The 18,593-nt window shown below is 34.8% G+C and overlaps 1 protein-coding gene across 1 annotated transcript; it reads right to left on the bottom strand.

Annotated features, from left to right (window-relative positions):
- Nucleotides 1-296: 296 nt before the first annotated feature.
- On the bottom strand, nucleotides 297-14,803 carry LOC131653661 (trafficking protein particle complex II-specific subunit 130 homolog). The gene is made up of 21 exons (XM_058923914.1): nucleotides 14,471-14,803; nucleotides 14,027-14,256; nucleotides 12,092-12,273; nucleotides 10,607-10,790; nucleotides 10,376-10,466; nucleotides 10,048-10,208; nucleotides 8,948-9,037; nucleotides 8,668-8,829; nucleotides 8,378-8,439; nucleotides 8,106-8,196; nucleotides 7,152-7,315; nucleotides 6,827-7,037; nucleotides 6,175-6,720; nucleotides 5,860-6,072; nucleotides 4,843-5,233; nucleotides 4,665-4,755; nucleotides 4,448-4,532; nucleotides 2,935-3,124; nucleotides 1,864-2,156; nucleotides 942-1,032; nucleotides 297-835 (listed from the first exon to the last, which is right to left on the bottom strand). Exons 1-21 carry the CDS (start codon nucleotides 14,532-14,534, stop codon nucleotides 654-656), a joined length of 3,774 nt encoding a protein of 1,257 aa, XP_058779897.1. The 5' UTR covers nucleotides 14,535-14,803; the 3' UTR covers nucleotides 297-653.
- Nucleotides 14,804-18,593: the final 3,790 nt, after the last annotated feature.

Raw genomic sequence — 18,593 nt, 5'->3', positions numbered from 1 at the left:
ATGCACTGAACGTGTAGAAATTTTACACTGACAGTGCACTACCTTTAAGCTCTTCGAAAAAATGTAACAAAAGAATAAAATAGTCTTTAAAGACCATACCCAAAAAATAGTTATTAAAAAAATTAAAACTCACTAGATATTTTATAAATGACGTCATGAGAAAAAATAATTAAATTTACTAATATACGAGGTCATCAGATATGAATACTTGCTGGAAAAAATTGGAAGAGAAAATAACGAAAGCCAGTCAGCAACATTGTTGGGGAATAAAATTATATAAGTCGAGTGATTGCTGACATATGAAAAATCATTATCATGTAATAATTATTTACAAGTTTAAAAAAGAATGTAAAACTCAAATGTTTATGATTCCAACCAATTTTTATCATTTATAGTATAATGAGACACTAATGATATGGTTTCTTTATCTATCGTACAAGGAAGAGCACAAAATTCTACTGTACATGATAAACCAGAGTGCCAACACACTGATTCAGAATACTTAAGCAACACATATCTAACTAAAAGAGATTTTTCATGTAATGATAAGTTGAAGAATACACTTTCCTATTTCTCAATGAAACTAGAAAAAAATTCAAACTGTCTATGGAACAATCTCAATATCATGCTTCGAGTAGAAACACCGTGTAAGATCATGAATTAACTGGAATGCAGAAGGATGAGCTGAGTGTTGGTGGCAAAACACAAACTAGATGTGGCCCAGAAGGTTTGCACCTTATATTTGCCTCGTCAATTTCTGGCAACCCGAGTAGAGGAGGACGCACATAACCAGCAACTAGTGGCATGCATAATACAGTGATAATTATCCTTGCACCTATCATGATAAGAAAGAAATTCAAATACCAATAAAAGCATTAGCATATTACAGGTAGTTCCTGCAGGACATATCCTGATGCAAATTGTGCTCTAGATGGATATACCTTGATTTTTGGAGAGAGATACATGCCCTCTTTTCCTTCCAGCAATCATCCAATTTCCAGAATTCGCATTTACCTCATACAGCACCTCGTCCTGTCAAATTTTGAAACAATTATAGCATCAAACAGAATACAGGAATAGTAAACAAGAATTGCACAATACTTGTCCAACACTAATCTTGATTCAGAACTGAAGCAACTCTTCAGAAACCAGATATTTAACTAATTTTTCTCCTGTTTCTCCAAAGAAAATACAGAGAGACATTAATGTGTTGACATCGTTCTAGAAGAACAATCATGTACGCTTTGCTGTTTGGGAAGAGTTGGACAAATGAAGTTTTTAAAGAACAAAAAGGAAAAGCAAGAGATTTGTTACCCATATTTGGAAAAATTAAGAGAATTAAGGATAGATCCAACAGCTAAAAGAACGATTATTATTAATATAATAGACAAACTAAGTCCATCGAACAAGGACGTTCCAATGAAAGATCCATACAAATTTTCTTTCTTTCATTGTTTGTTGTCCCCCCAGCAAAGAGATATTACTTTCTATCATCGTCGTTGGCTCAGTTGCTTCACAAACAAGTATGAAAAAAATAATTGCTTTCACCCTGAAAAAGCATTCCTCTCTTTTCAAAAGAAATGAAAACCTTTACTTACTGTCCACTAAACTTATACCCAAACAAATAAAAAGAATGCTGTCAAATATCCACCGTCAAAGATTGTTCAAGCATCCTGCCGTTAGATCCTACGGAGGGGCACCGAAAGGAAGTGACTATGTTCACTTCACCGAGAAATTAGAAATGAAATTATGCAAATAAAATCATTGAAGTTGGAAGTTCAAAATCCACAATAGAAATGAGTCTAAGATACCATAAAAATGATGAAGTGGCAAATATTCTTCGTCTGTTTTGGGGGTACTTACATTCTGTGCAGAAACTTCTTTCTCATTCAAATCCTTCAACCTTTCCACCCTCCATTGCATCTTAATTAGCTGTCCAACTCTCAGGCCATCTGAAGGGAGAGGAAGAAAACCAACAGCTAGGCATGGATCAAGCACAGGCCTTTGCAAAACAATTACACTCTTGAAGATCAGCTCCTGTCTACCACCATCAACTCCAGTAGATTCATTTATAAAAGGAGGATGGGCTCCAATTGTTCTATCACCAGAAATTCCATATTTAATATTTAATATGCTTTCTGGTTTCTCTATGTCTTCTGCAATTTATTTATATAAAAAAAATCAAACCCGCTTATTAATAGTAAAAAGCCAAAAAGCATGCTATAGTTATTTTCACAGGTAAATAGTAGTTATATTGGAACAACAAGGTGTGCCATGGGCAAATCGGCTATGACTAAGGTTATCAATTTAGAAAAAAGCATAAATTCTTAGCTATAAACATATCAGTTTAAACAAAAAAAAATGGGGTTATAAAAAATTCATGACAAAAGAACAACAGTCTTTTGGCATGCCCCTCATTCTTGATGGGTAAATCTCAGTAAAGGAAAACATGATAAACAAAAATGTTTGTACTGACATGGTCATATCAAAACTACTCATCAACAGTGCCAGTGCAACTAATAATAAAAAACAGGAAACTGTTTAGTGTTTAATATGAACTGAAGGTTAAGACACAGGAACAATTTCCATACACACTCAGAAAATAAAAAACAGGAAACTACATCATTAGTGTTTAATAAGGAATTGATAATCTTGACAGGAAAAACATTTAGACAAAATATTGACGGCAACAGCTGGTCACAAATCATTAAACTTGAATAAGAATAAGTTAACCAACAAGAAACCTCTGAAAAAGGATAGAATTATAGAAATGAACTTCCAGTTAAATGTAAAGACCCGCTAGGTTCTTATTATGATAACCAAATTCTGAATTTTGCATAATGTGATATTTAGGGGGACTGGTCAAATTATTGGGTGGTATATTAAAAAGCAACAATAACATTGTTTCATTGATCTCGGGCCAAATACAATTACCTTCTGCATTTGTCTTGTCAAGGAAGATACTAAACAAAATTCCTGCTTTGGAAGTGGGAGATATGATTAGTGGGAAGAAGCTTGAAGTAGGTCTACCCTGAGTTTGTCCAGAATGAACAAATCCGTTTTGAAGATCAAGCCAAGCATCGTATATGGTCAATGTAGCCTTTATTTCAGAGTGAAGTATTACCTAGAAGTCACATGAACCAGTGGGTGCTTATCAACCAAAAGAAATAAAATAATATATAAAAGATGGTCATCTAAATTTTAGTGGTCAAATATATCTTGTGGTCATTTAAGTTAAATGTTGGTAACGAGTTAGTTTTCACGTTTATTTTGTAACAAGTTCGTCATTTTAGTTTGTAAATATTGACATTGTTAACTTATTAAACACATTTGTTACAAAAAAACTAGTGTGCTCATTATTTACGCTATGTGGCAAGAATGGTGGGTTTAGTCCATTGATGTACAAACATCAAGTCATATAAATAACGGACAAATCAGCTTTTTTTATAACAGAATTTGTTTAAAAGGACTAACTGTTTAACTCATTACAAGAAAAAACTTAAAGGACCAACTAATTACAAACATCAAACTTAAAGGACAGCAGGGATGTATTTGGCCAATTTTAGTGGTAATTGCATACATGACAAAATATCGTTAAAAACGTTTACTGATGCATAAAAGTTTTCAAACAAGTATAATGAATTTATATCAGTTTACACTTTTGGTATATTATTGCAATTGAATGTATTCATAAACCATTTCAGAAGCTAGAGCTGTTTCATGTTTGACATGCCCCACATACAAGAGACCTTTGTGCTTGGTGGGTGAACAATGCATAACCACTTTATGTTGAAATTTTATTTAGAAGGAATGAGGATAAAATAACCTAAATCCCAAACGCATGGTAATAGAGGTTTTGATACCTCGCATCATAAACCAACCAACAATCTCAATATTAAGCTATTTGCATAGAGGCGTGTAAAACTCAATGCTGAAAATACATTTTGTTTCTGATGATTGTGAGGGATATGAAAACTCCATTCAGATTTACAAATTCAATCAGTCAAATTTTTTTTCTCAAGAAAGAGTGATCATTAGCTCTTTCATATGTAAAAAGTCAGTGCATTTTTCATTTCCAATTTTAGCACAGAAAGCACTAGAAGGAAAAGTGTTTAAATTATATATGGTGTCTATGCATATAAAATAGATAGTATTGTTCATAATCAAGTGTTAATTAAATAAGGCTTAAATATGTTTTTGCCCCCTATAAATATTTCAAGTTTTGACTTTTAGCCCCTATAAAAAAAGTCATGTTTTAGTCCTTATAAATTTGGATTTGCATGACGTTTTAGTCCTTCTACAGGGACTAAAACTACGTGCATAACTAATTTTGTAGGGACTAAAACACAACTTTTTTTTATTAGGACTAAAATTCAAAATTGGTAATTTTGTAGGGACCAAAAACATATGTAACCCATTATATAATTATGAAAATAAGGACCCATACCTGCAGAAGCAAGGTACCATCATTGCATTTATCAGTAACATGTGTCCTCACATAGAGAGGATGTGTAAAATGCACTGCTAGGGTCCTGGATAACAAGGTAAAATATTATAAAGTACATAATGGCAGAAGAAACAATAAAGTAAAAACGAGACGTGGGGAGCTTCAGAGATGTATCTTTATGATGATTAACATATAAGACTGATGGAAATGAAAAAACCTTTCAAATATCTGATTGTGGAATGCTCCAAATTCAAGTTTTAGAGCTATTGTTCTCATTCCATCTACAATACTCTCTCTCCTTGTTGTGACTGAAAAGAACAACTAAAATAAATAAGTACATAAGATTTAATATAAATAACGTGAATACCAATAAGATTTTCTATCACCGTCTCAACCTGAAGATGAGCCTCTGTTGAGTGTGTCACTGATGGCACGAACTAGAACCCAGAGTATAGAAGGAGTGTCGCTTGCCCAATTCGGAAACACTATTTTACCCTCACGAAGAGTTGATCGTTCAAACTTTTTCTCAGAATCCAAAGATTCTATTTGAGCACCATCTTTCTGCACCACGTCCTCATCATTGTCAGATACACCAGCATAGCTTTCCATCTCAACTATGTTTGTATCTTCAATCTCCAATCCTGGACCAGTATCAATATGCAAGACAGCAGCCTTGAGGGAGTAATTTAAGGGTCGAACTAAAATACCAACCCATTGATGTTCATTTATTAATAAAGCAGATGAAACAGCAGCATCAAGATCCACAAGTGCTCTAGGTTTGGAAACCTAAAAATAGATAAGACAATCTTAGATATTTGACATTAACCTGTGTTGTTAATCTCATATAGTGTTGCGGAGTACCGACCCCTTAAAATGCCATAGCGGAAAGCGGGATTGCCACTATTGCAAAGACTAAAAATAAGTGCATAAAGTAAATATAAATACTCAAAAACTGACTAATGCACAAAATTAAAGAGATCATCATACTTATAGTTAAAGAACCTAACGTGTAGAGTAATAAAAACTTAAGCAGAGAAGAATAAAATAGAACTGAACTAAAAGTGGGAAGAACAGAAGAATTATTTGTGAGCAAGAACATAACATTAATCTTCGAAGGGTTCAGATTGAAATTTATACCAATAGCATTGTGCCAAACCCTACCACCGCTACGCTATTCCTCTATAGCGTGCTATTGACAACATAGACATTAACTTATTTTGTTGATACAAGATAAAAAGTACTAACGAAAACAAATGGTAGAAATATATCTACCAAAATCCTAAAGAAAATTAAAGTTAAATAGGAAAGATCAAGAGGAAAACATCAAAGGGAGGAACATGTTCATATGAACAGACTCCATATCTTCTATTGAATCATCACATTCCTTTTCATAGTGCTAGAATAGAGGTTACCTTCAAAATAGGTTTAGCTGGCTTTTCATAACTCATAACATCATCACTCTCTGCAGGACCAACTTTTGAAACACCATGAGATCTAAACCTCAACTGCCCAATTTGCCCAGTAAGAACTCCAAGAACATATGATCCTGGTTTCTGAGGAGGTAGATCCAAGGTAATAGTATTCCGTCCAGGGTGTAACACAATAGCTGTAGAACTCTTCAATGCCTAACAAAATTAAAAAGTTGAGTTATTCAGGGAAATAATTATAAGCCATAAATTTCCCGTGCACCTATTGATTTTAGACAAATAACACCCAACAACAAATACCTTTACACCTTCGTCTGCATTATATGTTGCCATTAATGTAAGACTGATTGAGTCAAGAGTTATATCATCTGGAAAACCACTACAGACAGTTACTGAAAGGATACCAGGATCCCTGTCGCATAACTCTAATGGAGGACCAGGATTTCCAGAAAATGTAATTAAGGATGATACATCAAGAGGTACAGGGTCTTTCATTTCACTATGAGCAAGACGAATCAGTTCTGCTTGAAAAGCTTGACGCTCCTTCGTCAAAAATAATCCATCTTCAAGAGAAAGTAGTCGCACACAGGATAGCAAGTAGCCAGCTTGATCATTAAGAATGTTTTGACACTCTGCTAGAATGGGAAGGACCTCGGCTAACAAGTCCTGCCATCCTTCCCCATTATACAGTGCACAAACCTTCTCATATGACTTTGCAGCTTGGTCAAAATGTCCATGTTTAAAGGCAACAGCAGCTATCTCACCATCAAGGACAACTCCATGTCTTTTCCACCAGGAACGGTGGTAATTGTCAGCAGCACCTTTAGTTAGTTCTAGATATTTTTTCTGCCCATAACAAGAAACGAACACAAAGAACATTAGATGTAACTCATAAGGGAGAAAAATGATAAAGTACACAACCAAAGGCATGGATATTGGCCCATGATGATACCTCAAACTCCTCAGATGATGATAATGATTTTAACATCCCAAGATTAGAAATTGTTTGCTTTAAAGCATGTTCGGCAGCTATATAAATCTCAGCAAGCCTCATAGGTCGGCCAATTGAGCCATCAAAGTTTCCCGGAGAAGAATTAGTGCGTGTCATCGAATTTGAGAGTACTTTTTGTGGTGACATCTTGGGAGGTGAATCAAAACCTGATCTGTCAGCATATAAATCAGATTGATAAAAACCCAAATTGAAACAGAAATTATAGGATTTTAAAACAGTCTACTGTAAGTGATTCCATCTCGAGAAGTATATAGCATTTCATTACCCTTCCATCGGACCCTGGCGACTGTCAAACATTTCAAACACATTTCCAGCGGAAAGTGAAGCCCTCCGCCTGTTAGCCTCTCGTAGTAGCACAGTTGGTTCAAGGGGCAGGGGTTTCCTCTGGATACCAAAGTGCTTGATTCTAGGAGTTGTTTGGAGAATCAACTGCCGAGATATAACCACATAATGTTAGCTAAATATTTAATGGATAAAACCCAGAGGAGAAATTAAAACAATAATACTGAAACATACAATATGTGCCCAACCGGCTCCATATGCATAAAAAATATCTTCCTCTTTTAAAGTAAACTTCAAATTCTATGAAGAGCAACAAGAACTTTTTCCTCTCCTGTTAATTTAAGTAAATTGCTTTATAAAGGATATAAAAAAATGGCCAAGAGCCTCTAACCAATAATTAAGTGAATATATTGTGAAAAAAGCAAAATTGAAGCATTTTCATGACTAGATAGGTATGCTGTTCTTGGTGACTTTGGCTGAGGCAAAATGTAAGGATTTTTAAGGAAAGAATCTTTCGATTTCAAATTTCAACGATTTGTTAGCTATGATATATTCTGGCTGAGGCAAAATGTAAGGATTTTTTTAAGGAAAGAATCTTTCAATTTCAAATTTCAACAATTTGTTAGCTATGATATATTCTCCAACGCATTGATGAAAATTGTTTTGCTAACTGATGAAAGCCAGGCAGGTCAGTAAAAAAAATACAGTGATTGTTATAAATTATAACTTATATAGTATTTATTTCATCTCCAGATGGGAGAACTATATCATCAATTGCTTATAATCACACTGGTAACATTCAACTGAAATATTTAACAGAAGGCGTTAAAAAAACATTATACAAGTATGAACATTCTTTTATCTAAAACTAAAAAACATCAGTTGGGTAGGGGGGAAATTCGGTGATGACATACTCGTTATAATAATTATACATTACCTTTTCTTTCTCAAGCACCTCTGCTGATGCATCAGTAGGGACTGAAGGCCAAACAGCTGGCTTAGGCCAAGGTAGCAAGCTGAGGGAAGCACTGCTCGAAATAGAAGAAAAAACTATAAAACAAGGAGGATAAAACCAAACATGATATCAAACAAGGAGAATAAAACCAAACATGATGTAACTGGCTGAACTACAAAATTCATGAAAGGAATCAAAATTGATCAGATTATGAAAATGCAGAATATACTTGATTCCCATGTATGAAAGGGTACCTGTTGACAGGACTTCTTTCTATATCAGTACCATACCCAATTAAATATGCTAGCCTCATGAACTGCCAATATATGTAAAAATCATTAAGCAACATTAGTTAACATTGGTATGGCACATAATATCAATATATTCAGTAATAACCCAAGCAAACAAAATACGGAAGGGAAAAAAGGAGAAAAATGATGTCTTTAATTCAACTCCATTTACAACTCAGTGGTGGATTTAAGTCATCATCAAACCAAAATAGATAGACTGTCTATTTAATGACTTCATGAAACAAGCATTTCACCTTAACTCTGGCTAAAGAATATAGGTCACCAAGAAGACAAAAGAACTCCTTCTCTGCGTCAGGTGCCACAAGTCCATCACTATAGTTGGAAGTGGTTGCTTCAATTAAAGCCAAGCAAGCAGTTACCACCCAGACTTCACGCATACAAAAAGGAAGAATACGCTGAGAAGAAACAGTATATAGAAGTCAATGCCGGACAAACAAAAGATAAATATACGGTTCAAATTGAACTAATTTAGGAATATACAGGTGAGCACTTGCGAACAACACAATAAAATACCTCATTCAATGCCAAGGATTTTGAAAAGCTTAATATGAACGAATAACCTCGTGATGCTACCTCAATAGGTCGATTTAGCTTGAATAAGAGCTGCAAAATGATAGTAAAGTATTAAAACTTAGGAGGCTTAACAAATAAGTAGTTGCTGAATGTCACAAGGATCTGAATAAGCATTCCTTGGGATAGCAGCACAAACTCAATGTCAATGAGAACTCATTTACATAGTTTTCAAAGAATCCAAGACATTACAATTTACGACTTTAGAAGATAAAAAAATCTCTAAATCAGCAATGAAGACCATAAATAAAAAAAATTAAGAACCAAAATATGGAAGGAACTTTAACCATTAAAATTTTTGTTTAAACTTTCAATGAGATGGCACTTATGATTTATGAAAGTGAAAGTTTTCCCCCCTACTTTTCACTAAACATTTCACATAGCAAAAACGGGAGATTTCAATCTTCTAATAATATATTCCTTTTAAATGGTCAGAAAAGCACACGTTAGTACGTACGAAATACACTGGTTATCCGACAGATGGTCATGGTCTGCTATTTAAATAATAAAGTTTGTGTTGTTATATTCTCAAATAAAAACAGAAAAGACTCATTATACAGCATTTATACATGGTTAAATACAACAATACTGTTTGTGCATGAACAAAGATTCATCCAGATTTTAGATGACATGATTAACTATCAAGTTTTACTAAACAAAAAGAATAAATGAGAAAAAAAATTTACAGGAATTCAATAGTGTCTTAGTATAAAAATTGTTTCAGACTGTCCTGACTTAAACTTTTAATAAAGCGATTGAACAGGGGAATACGGAAATAATGAAAAAAACAAATGACTTACCAAAGACATAAAATATTCTATGCATATTATTATGAATGAATTTAGATTTAATGCAAGAGGACAAATTCAGCAGATCTGTAAAATCCATCTTAGATCATAAGTTCTACAAGTAGAAGCATTCCAGTTTATAAACAACAAAGAGGACACGAGATACATCAATCAAGTTTATTTTACAACTAGGTTGTTAACATATGTAACATGTTTCATGTAAAATAACTTAAGAGTGCTTTAGCTAGGGCAAACCTTTGATTGACAGGCAAACAGATACTGTCTGAATTCGAACTCCCTAAAAGAATCCTCTTGGACAATCTGCGTCAATGCTTTGTTTCCTGGATTAATAATTGCTGCCTGATCATCACCATGGTCTACCCCACCAAAGTCTCTTTGCTTTCCAGTCATGTTAACTGCAGTAAACCCATCATATGTTTGACCAATTTCCATTGTTCAATGATCAGTCTGCTAACACTATCTAATGTTCCATAAAGGCGTCTAAATCATATTACTGTCAATCTAAACATCATCTAGATCTTGACTATAACAACAACAGAGAAGAAAATTAACCGTTATGCACCTGTTTCAAGATAGCAGAGTTCTAGTTCATCATATTCCCGTAAGGCATCTTCATGAAGGTGCGCCATTTCAAACATAAAAGCCAAACTTTCCTGAGTACAGAATACAAATTTGTTACGAAAAGCCACAATCTCCAAGAATTAGTAGAAACGGAAAATTAATAAACAAAGGTTGGGCTTTCAGAACAAATTATCGTACTCTCAAGTCCACAACTCATAAGAAAAGGATGGACCTTCAAAATGAAAAAATTACAGAAGTTCCAGACTGGCATGAGACGCTGTTCACTGAGCTTCCGTATCTCATCTTCATAAAATTGTACACGCCTATCAAGTGTATTTCTGATGCATTCCATTATTTTTGATTCCAGATCTTCCCAAAAATTAGCTTCAGGGAAATGCATGTCATATTTGCAGCATCTAAACAAGGATTACATTGTCAAAGCATCAAAAGGGAAGAAAATAAGGTTTTATCAAATATCAATAATAATGCAATTAAACTAAACATTTACTTTGGAATGAGTACAACAATAATCAAGTCTTATCCCACTAAGTGGAGTCAGCTACATGGATCAAACAATGTCATACCGTTCTATCATATATCATGTCTCTATCCAACTCATTAATCTCGAGACCTTTCTTGATAGTCTCTCTTATAGTTTTTTTGGTCTTCATCTGCCTCTAGTGATTTGATTATTCCATATTTGATCTGCTCTCCTTTCTACAAAACGGGCAGGTCTTCTCTCTACATGCCAAAACCACTTAAGTCAGGTTTACACCATCTTTTTTACTATAGGTGCTACCTCAACTCTACCTCTCGAATGTTGTCATTTCGAATTCTATCTTATCCAAGTCTTATCACACATCCAATCCAACACAACATCTTCATCTATGCAACGCTCATTTTATTTGAGTGCTGCTTTTTACTGCCCAACACCCCCATATAACATCGCCAGTCTTACAGCTATACAAGTACCTTGGAACAAATGAGAAGGAAAAATATGAATCACTTCTTACCGTTTCTCTTTTTTTCTAATTCTCAACCACTCAAATGTGTTATTACCAGATGACGGTTGATTCCACAGTATTGATGGACTTTCCTTTATGTTGAGTGAAGGACACAACAAGGGAAGAATGATCTCACTGACAGCAATAATGAGCTTAACCCATTAAACTAAACTTGCAAATCTCCATTGGCAGATTATTCTGCATGTATGTTTAGTCTCTGTTTTGTTAATGTGCTTCGGCAACAGTTATCTGTTAGAGCTAGTTAGATCAGTCTCTGTTTTGTTGATATATTTCTGTAAATGATATTATTGTGATAGAACTGTTGCAGTTAGCAATTAATCAGTTACAGACTGTTTCACTTTCTTTAATAGATCCCTTTCTCAGATATTACCTCTCATTTTTCTTTCCTCTTTTTTTTCAAGAAACCACTTTCTACTAACTTTTGCCACGTCGTGTTATAATAACGAGAACGGTATGCAAACAAATGATTGTTAAGATTGCTATACATTGACTGTATTCTTGCTCAAGAAAAGTACATTGACTGTATTCTTGCTCAAGAAAAGTACATTGACTGTATTCTGTAGTGTTTAAAAAAATGTTAACAAAATCTACAGACAAATAATTTGGAAAAATTGTCAACCAACAACAAGTCATTCTAATTTATGTTGGGTAGGGAGAGTACAGTTGTCACAAGTCCTATTTAGCAAGTTTACCTTTCTCTTTTTCTGGAGCTAAAATCAACTTCAAGTTTAGCATATACTTTCTTTGCCATTTTGTTTGCTTGGTCATTAGCTGGATGAGCTTTAGATACAAATACAATAAACCACTCCCTTTCATCATTCTGAACAATTAATTTCAAGCGTGGTTTAAGGATGGTTTTAAACTCATCAAGATCCTGGGAAGAGAAAATAAGAGTTATACTACATAATAGATTCTGCAACAGAAGCAATGAAAAAATTATAAACCAAAAATTATTAAAGAAACAATAATTGATGATTTAGATTTTTTTTCCCAAATGGTCTAAAGTCAGCATAGAATTTTTGCTAGAATATGGCAAATCGACAATAGGATTCTAGATCAACGGCATGAAATAAAGATCCTTATGATGGAATATATCATCATATTGCCAATAATTACTATTCCAGCATTTGCAGAATCCCCAAAAAAATGAGCAAAAAATCAGTACTGATTTTCCCCACAACCAAGAAGATAGCTAACCTAAATAGCATTTAAAATGTACTCTTCGAGTCCAACAACAATTACAAACCTTACAAACTAAGAAAAAATCTTACAAACTAAAATTGATTCATTAAAGTAACTATCATGGCTGTAAATACTACAAAAACGAGGTTTCCCCTTATTATATGCCATCTCACCTTAAAGATCTATATTTAAAGCTTGGTCAAGCATAACAATAACACCCTCTCTCATTACCCGATGCTAAAAAGGCAACGATACAATGCAAGTAACTAGTTCTCCTTAAAGCCTACAAGTTAAGTGCTAGCCCAAGAATGCATCTATACTAGAGATGCTAATAAATTGGGTTCAGACAATTCAAATTGTATCTATGAAATGCACTGTGGTTATACTTAATTCATGAACACCAAATTGTATCTATGAAATGTACCGTGGTTATACTTAATTCATGAACACCAACGTTGTCAATAGCAGATCACGGAAAATAGTGGTTTGCTTAAATTCCACTTTGCATCAGTGTTATAGCCACTATTTGACAATATTTTATACTAAACAACGTAGCACAGAACAATATCGCTTTTTTTCAAATCCCACTATAATATATTCCTTCCGTCCCAAATTATAAGACGTTTAGGCCATTTTACACGAGTTAAGAAATACAATTATTACTTTATGGAAAAGTGAAATGATGTATGAATTTACAAAAAGGAAAATGCTTATTAGTAAGAAAACATGAAAATAAGAAATGCAAGAATAAATCTCAACCATTCATTATCACCACAGCCCTATGATCTCTATTAAAAAGGAAATTAAATTTAAAATTAATTTAAAATGCACCTCTAAAATAGTGACATGTGTGCATTCTTGTCATTCTTCTTTAAATTGTTTCGTACTAAATAGCACTACTCTTAGAAAAATGGTCTTCAATAATTACATTGGAAAGCGAAATTAAAAGAATTGAAAGAAGAAAGAGAAATAAATAGTAGAGGGTTTAGGTAAAAAGTCATTAATGATGTATTGGGATCGTAAAGTGACTTATAATTTGGGACAAACATTTTTGGCAAAATGACTTATAATTTGGAACAGAGGGAGTAGCTCTATAGTGTCACTATAGCCGCCATTACACAATAGTCACTGATCAATATGCTTTGCACTATAATTATTTGAATCTGACTTCTAAGTTAGCTCTCACTTTAAAGAGTGGTCATATTTCACTTCATAGGAGCTAATCCTATTTACTTATGTTTCTGTTCTTTACATTAACACAAAAATTAGCATTGCTTAGTTATATCCCAAAGCATCCATAAGAAGCAGATGAATTGCATTGTAGCAGAAAACATTAAACTGTGCCAAAAGTCAGAGGATCTCCCCCATCTGACCTCAGAAGTTATCAAAAAACTACAACCTTCTGCAAGAATCCAAAAAAAGCAATCAACAGGAACACACATTACCTCACAGGTAACAAGAACGACAGTTGCATACGGCTCTCGAAACCAGAACAACAACTGCTCCTGAGGGAACCGGCTCCGAAGCCTCGAATCTGTAGTTAATATGAACTCAGCCGGCAACTTCTCAACCAATACAGCATTCCTCGCCTTGTTATTCAAACTCGCCCGTTTAAACGGCAACCGCGCTTCAAATGCAGGCTTGACAGTTGGCCACAAATCACTCACATCCTCCACTGACAATCATTTCAATCAAGTATCAATAGAAGAACACCACAATCATTTCAATCTAGATGACTGACAGTTATAGTATATAGCCTATCTAACACGGTTATTCGTAATATTGCAGTGAAATTGAATTGAACTAAAACCCTAAATAATCGTAACGATAGATGGATCGTGAAGAAAACGAGATCAGATCTAAGGTTGCAGAGGGAAGAAATGAAGTACCTGAAATGACGAGGCGATCGGAAGAGTTCTTGATGGTTTGGAACTGGGAGAGGAAGTTGGCCATGATGGATCTGTGGAACGTTTAGCAGAGATTCATGGAATGGGAATCGGAGAGAGAGAAGGGAAGTGCAGTTCAGTGCAGTGCAGTGAGAGTTCGGTGATCGAGTTCAGAAGTTGTTACGCCCCGGAGATCCAGTGCTTCGCGGTGTACTACACTCGAATCTCGACAATCGCACACTTCATTTCGTTACACATCCATGTCTTAGCCGTCATGTCATGGCGCTTTTTTTTTTACTATAGAACTTTTCACTTTTTATGGTAACTAGTTAGTAAATGGTTGTATGCTATGTGTATTTGCTAAAAAAAAATATAGGGGAAGTTTTGTGTTGGAAGGTTGTTTCAATGTTTTGAAGTATATAAATGTGTTTGAAGATTAATACAGGTAGGGTTTTGAGAAGCTATATAGGTTGAGGTATTTATAAAGCTTATTATAGAGTTTTTTTGGGCAAGTATGTTTTGATAATACGAAGGGCTAATCTTCGATAGTTTGATCAATTCATAAAAGCTTTGTTCTTTTTAGATTGGTGCCTTTTTCGACTCTGTTTTATCTAACTAAGCAGTTCACTGACGTGACACCTTGGAACGTAGGTTGCAATCATGATGTCTCTTGAGTTGGAGATGTTGATCTCAAATATACGTGGCTAATCTTCGATACGATTAACCAAAGAAGGGGTATCTAAATGGTTAGCACTCCAACGCTCAAGTCAGTTTGGGGTTCAAGATAATCATAGTGAGAGTGGAGAATAAAAGTTGTGTATCTGAAAACCCCTTGTGAAGGTATTTACACCTTGGGCTCAATTAAGCAGGAGGGATGATGGGCATTATCTTATTGGGCCTTTGGACGACATAGAATAGTTTCCCCCAAGGACTTGTTAGGTATTCTAGATGTCAGGGGAGTCTTTTAACAGTCTTTGTCAGCCTTCAGGAAGGGTTGTCCATGCGCCAACTGACATGCATTGCTTTGGTTTTCTCAAAGCGTAATGGGGAACATCAGCATTAAATGCAGTTTCATCATTGAAATGATTCGTCATTTTTCTTTTGATGTGTAACCTGAAAAGGCTGAGAGTGGCATGGTGTTGCTTACCGTGTATTCAAGTGCACTTGCTTGTTACTTTTAATTCGATTTGTCCGATTGTCTTCGCCTATATAAAGATAGACAAAATTTGTATAAATTTTTGCAATCTTTTAGATTGAATTCCCCTTATTTTCTTTGAGTCTTTCCCTCTTCTCTAAGAGTGTTTTTCCAGGAGTAACTGTCACGGTGTCATCACACATTCAAAGCTTCAAAGTTTTGACTTTCAGACTTCTCTTTCGTTTTCAAGGTACCTTTTCTTGACTCAATCTTTTTCATTCTAGCATTTATTATATCTTTATTAAGATGAGTGTTTCTTCCCCTCCAAGAAGGAAAATGGAACCTGAATTACATTTAATTCCTTTTGCTAATGGGGATTTTGAATCAGAGATAATTTCTATGATTGGAGATTCCAAAATAAAAGGAGTGTATGGGGATTCATTTTTTGATAGAGCTTCTTCCAGCAACTCCTCAAGAATTGTCCTTTTAGGGAAAATCGATAGGGGGTGAGGATCATGTTCAGAAACCAATGTCTCTTCTTGTCTTGGCTGAGGCATAAATATAAGCTTCCTAGCGAAGGAGGGAACAAGTCGATGACTTCGTCCAATTTTATCTAAGGAGGAATGGTCGCGAGTCTAGCGACGGTGAAATCGTGAATTATTTGGATTACCAGTGAATATCCCACATTGTATTGTATATCAGTCCCAAAGATCAATTTAAAATTGATGAACTGGACTAAAGGGGACTTCGGTTAGTTGAATTGTACAATGTGAACAAATACTATTAGGTGGTCGTTGAAGTGTTAAGGACTCCTTCCACTTTAAACATTGTTGTGCCAATGCTGATGTTATGGCGGAAACCCATCGGTTGGTCGGCTCTTCTAGTTGATTCGGCATAGAGGATGTGCAGATCCTTTGAGGGCTGCTTTGTTCCTCTATTACTCGAATCTCGATAACCACACACTTTATTTCATCACACCCATGTATTAGCCGTCATGTCATGGTGTTTTTTTTACTTATAGAAATTTTCATTTTTTTGTTAGTTAATACTTAGTAAATCGTCGTTTTAAAAAATAATAATAAAGGTATCTCTATGTTTAAAGGGTTGTCTTACTATTTTTGAGTATATGATTGTGTTTAGGGCTAACTCATATAGGATTTTGAGAAGTTTTGCACGTAATCTTTTTTAAAAAAATGGGGATCACTTTCTTAACCTTAAGGATGAGGTATTTATAGAGGATACTTGAATCTGGTCTAGAGAGTGGTTACCACTTCTCTCATCATAAATGTGGAGAGGAATGACTCGTTTCCCTTGAATCATGGAGGAGATGACTTTCTTCCCTAAACCTTTTCTCAATTTTTTTACTAATTAGATATGTCATATCTCATATTCATCTAGTAAATGGGTAATTGAGTTAGTTTAGGAGGCCTAACAGGGTGATCCGTGTTGCCGTCTTGGGCAGTTGTGGGCCCTTTTGGGCGACCAATGGGCCTACTTGGGAAATCTCTTATTGTTTGTGTATTGCATCATTTGCTGCTTATTAATGGGTTATCCACTTTTGGGCCCAACAAACTTATTCTAATACATAGTCCCTCAAATACGAGAGTTTGAAAAAGACGAAGTGGTTTAATTAATGTGTTTCTAATCTCAAGACCCAAACTATATTGGCGCCTTCTATGGGAATTAACTCCTAATTCAGGGGAAATTACACAAATAGATTATCCTCGATCCAAAATCAAATCTCTACCTGAGCCAAGAGAAGAATACAATTAATTCATACATAGCAATGAGGAGATTTTTTAAAATATTTTGATTTTATTCCACCTTAATTAATTGTCACCATTGAGATCCATAACAAGACAAAATCCGACAATGTTTCGTCATTGGAACACCTCTTCCAAACAAGAATTGATACTAAATTAAGAATAGGATTGAGTGGCATTAGGATGTCTAGGACTTGAGAAGACAAACACAACCTTGAGTACGGAGTTGCCTTTAGCTATCATAGTCTCAATTGCTGGAAAAATGCATATGAGATACCTCGTAGACAACGAAATCCGCGTAACAACTTTCGACCTAATGCAATAGAGTAATTAAATCTCCATTAATCATATCATACTGCATATAATGGAGGAGATCCATTGGCCTTCTATGATTCAATGACTTACCCTCACAAAAGAACAAATATAACACCATTAATAGAAAAGGAGTGGGCAAGGGAAATGTGTTCTCATCTTTTTGGTAATTTCGTGTGGAGACACCATCAAAGACGTCCTCATTAGGTCTATCTTAGCAAGTTAAACGCCTTGGCATTGCAAATTCCCATGGAGATATTATAGCACGAAAGAAAATCAAGCTCAATCTATTCCGACTGGAAAGGAACGCATAATAAAAGTCGCATTCAAGAAATTTAATCACTTCTCCAACAACGATTTCGAAGAAAGTCATATCAAAGTTAGCCATGTAGGATTCGTGAAGGTGCTCTTCGACCTCCGTTTTGAACACACCATTAACTAAATTTCAGAGGATCAATAGAAACCAACGTTGACCCCAAGGTAAATAAATAAAAGGGATAAACAACTCACTCATCATTCATAAGAGACAATCGATATCATTCACTCAAAGACGATGAAATGGCCTATACAACCATAGAAAGGAAAGATAGTTACAAAGACATTAGTCGCACAATAATGTTCCTTGAACTAAGGTACATGGACGAGACACTTTATGAGACAGACATAGTCACCGGGTATCTAAAGAGGAGGGTTGCACCCATTGTGTCTAAGACACATCCTTGTAAAGTAAATTCAATCGATATACGCTTCTACAGTACTAATAACCCTCGGTTATACAATCAGTAGAAGAGAGGATCAAAGAGAAGCAAAATTCACGCCCTTTGCAATATTATCGGCAAGATAAGTATTTTGTAAAGTTTTACGCAATATTCAATAATTAATTTAATAAATATGTGAAACATTACAAGTGCAAAAG

This window comes from Vicia villosa, linkage group LG2, assembly GCF_029867415.1.
Source record: "Vicia villosa cultivar HV-30 ecotype Madison, WI linkage group LG2, Vvil1.0, whole genome shotgun sequence".
Lineage (NCBI taxonomy): Eukaryota > Viridiplantae > Streptophyta > Magnoliopsida > Fabales > Fabaceae > Vicia > Vicia villosa.
This window is presented reverse-complemented; position numbering and strand designations above follow the sequence as displayed.

Bases quoted from the DNA above. Each gene is read 5' to 3' on its own strand.
- LOC131653661 (XM_058923914.1), bottom strand. From the start codon at position 14,534: ATGGCCAACTTCCTCTCCCAGTTCCAAACCATCAAGAACTCTTCCGAT. The intron at 9,038-10,047 runs GTTTGCCCTAGC...ATCATTTTGCAG, and splicing joins TGTTTGCCTGTCAATCAAAG to CTCTTATTCAAGCTAAATCG. The intron at 7,038-7,151 runs GTAATGAAATGC...ATATGCTGACAG, and splicing joins CGCCAGGGTCCGATGGAAGG to ATCAGGTTTTGATTCACCTC.